The following is a 2,010-nucleotide window of genomic DNA, read 5'->3' as shown; positions in this document are numbered from 1 at the left end:
CCACCCGCAGCAACGGCAAGCGAATGATACATACACTATTTCCTTTAATTAAGCGCGTAAAATGGTGTGCTTTAGAATCAACATCGCCGCTTCTTTGCTACTGGATGGGTCCGCGCATTTGCTCGTTGTCTGCATCGCTCATCGCGCCGCGCAAGCATATATATCGGTAGCCACAAGGCAATCAGAGTGGCCTGCTTCCTCGATAACCTGAAATCACCGATGTTTTGGCTGGAAACAAACGTCCATATACCGCCTCGGTGGAAATAGGGTTGCCCTTGCACTGGGCGCTGCTCGGCACTGCATGGAAGGTTACACTGCAGCGGCGAGAGCGCAAGGACGATATAATGAGGACTATAGAACTTTTTCTAAACAGTAAAGAAGGTTCGCGCAAGTCGACCGACCATTTTTAATACGCCATAGCAAGGCGATGTACCAGTAGCGCTTACAAGCTAGAGCTCTGGTATCCTACGATGCCTGTGGTATCCTAGCAACATGAAGACGAGTCGCCGAAGTCGCAGAAAGCACAACTGTGCCGCCATTTCAACACTATTTCCAGCTCACTCGTATCCGGATACTTATGCGGACAGCTTCGAAAAACGATCTTTTGCCAAGAGGTTTTCACCTTATAGGGCAGTCGAGAATAAGAAAGGCCAGACGCAGCGGCAGTAGCATGGGCAACTCACCGAGCGTGCTCGAGAGCATTACGAGCTTCAGCGACATCAACGACGTGCAGAAGGCGCTGCAGGAGACACCCGACAGTGCGGCCATCGACGTCGTCCAGGCCTTTCACGCCTGCGCGTACCTCGCGACGACGTGCCAACGCCTCCAGTGCATCCTCGAGCTCTTCCTCAAGCACGGCGTCGACGTCAACGCAATGGACCCGCAGCGCAACAACTGGACGATCTTACACCACATGTTTGTCGCACAAAAGACGTTTGTGCTGCCGTACTTGCTGGCGCGAGGCGCGCGGCCAACGCGGGACCTCAACGGGCTCGCGCCACACGACTACCTCCACAAGTCCAAGCACGACCACTACGTACGCGCCTACCTTGAGACAACGTCGTCCAGCTTGAGCGAGCACCCGTCGTCCGACCCGGCGTTCACCGAGCCGTGCGTTGTGCAGATAGTGCACGATTGGAAGCGGGATACACACGAGCTCGGCGAGCTCCTCCACGTCAAGTGCAAGGGTGCGCCAGGCTACGTGCAGCTGATTTACCACGAGAACGACTCGCCCGAAGGCCTCCAGGAAGAGGCCGTCTTTGACCAGTTCATCCAAGTCGAGAAGGAAAAGACCATCTCGTTCAGCACCGCGCACCTCCCAGCGCAAGCCGTCGTCCATGTCCTGTACGTCGCTTGCGACAAGCACATGATGCACCGGCAAGTGCAAGCATCGGACGGACCGCTGAGCATCCAAGCCAACGTCGAAAAGTTTGTCTTCACCGTGAACGGCGAGGCCTTCCACCACGCCAACCCGGTGCTGGACGGCATGGTGTTCCCCACCATGCGCGAGTTCCAGCAGTTTATGAAAATGATGAAGTCGGACAAGCTCGACGCAGTCCGGTACGAAGACGAGTCAGTGTCCAACCAAGAAGACACGTCTGACGCGAGTCCATCGGAGACGTCCAACAACGAGACACCGACAACGCCCAACCAAGATGACGAGAAGCCCAGCGCTTGTCGCCACGCCGAGCTGCCCACAGACGAAGCGTCCTCCAACCAGCGCACAGACGAAGCGTCCTCGAACCAGCTCGAGTGCGACGTTTAGGCAAAACAAGGAATAGGGTTTATAGTCGTACGTGTAATAAGTTTTACCCACCCGAAATATCTGAAATTTTAACGATTCGAAGTTTTGCAAGAAAAAAAGTTGGTTAGTTGCAAGATAACACGACAAATGACGTCATCTCACCTTGGGCTACCCCATGGCAGGATGCGATATGAAGGGATAAAAGTGTTATGCGCTTAGTCGACGGTGAATTCAAGGTCCTACATGATGTCATCGTGGTGCGGCGT

The 2,010-nt window shown here is 54.6% G+C and overlaps 1 protein-coding gene across 1 annotated transcript; it reads left to right on the top strand.

Moving 5' to 3' along the window:
* Positions 1–670: 670 nt before the first annotated feature.
* SPRG_18746 (hypothetical protein) lies at positions 671–1,765 on the top strand (the record flags this gene model as incomplete). Its single annotated transcript, XM_012358188.1, has 1 exon — positions 671–1,765. One exon carries the CDS (start codon positions 671–673, stop codon positions 1,763–1,765), a length of 1,095 nt encoding a protein of 364 aa, XP_012213578.1.
* Positions 1,766–2,010: the final 245 nt, after the last annotated feature.

The sequence above is a fragment of the Saprolegnia parasitica genome, assembly GCF_000151545.1.
Source record: "Saprolegnia parasitica CBS 223.65 unplaced genomic scaffold supercont2.1427, whole genome shotgun sequence".
Taxonomy (NCBI): Eukaryota; Oomycota; class Saprolegniomycetes; order Saprolegniales; family Saprolegniaceae; genus Saprolegnia; species Saprolegnia parasitica.
Note: the sequence above shows the minus strand (reverse complement) of the source record. Positions and strands in the feature narration are given on the sequence as shown.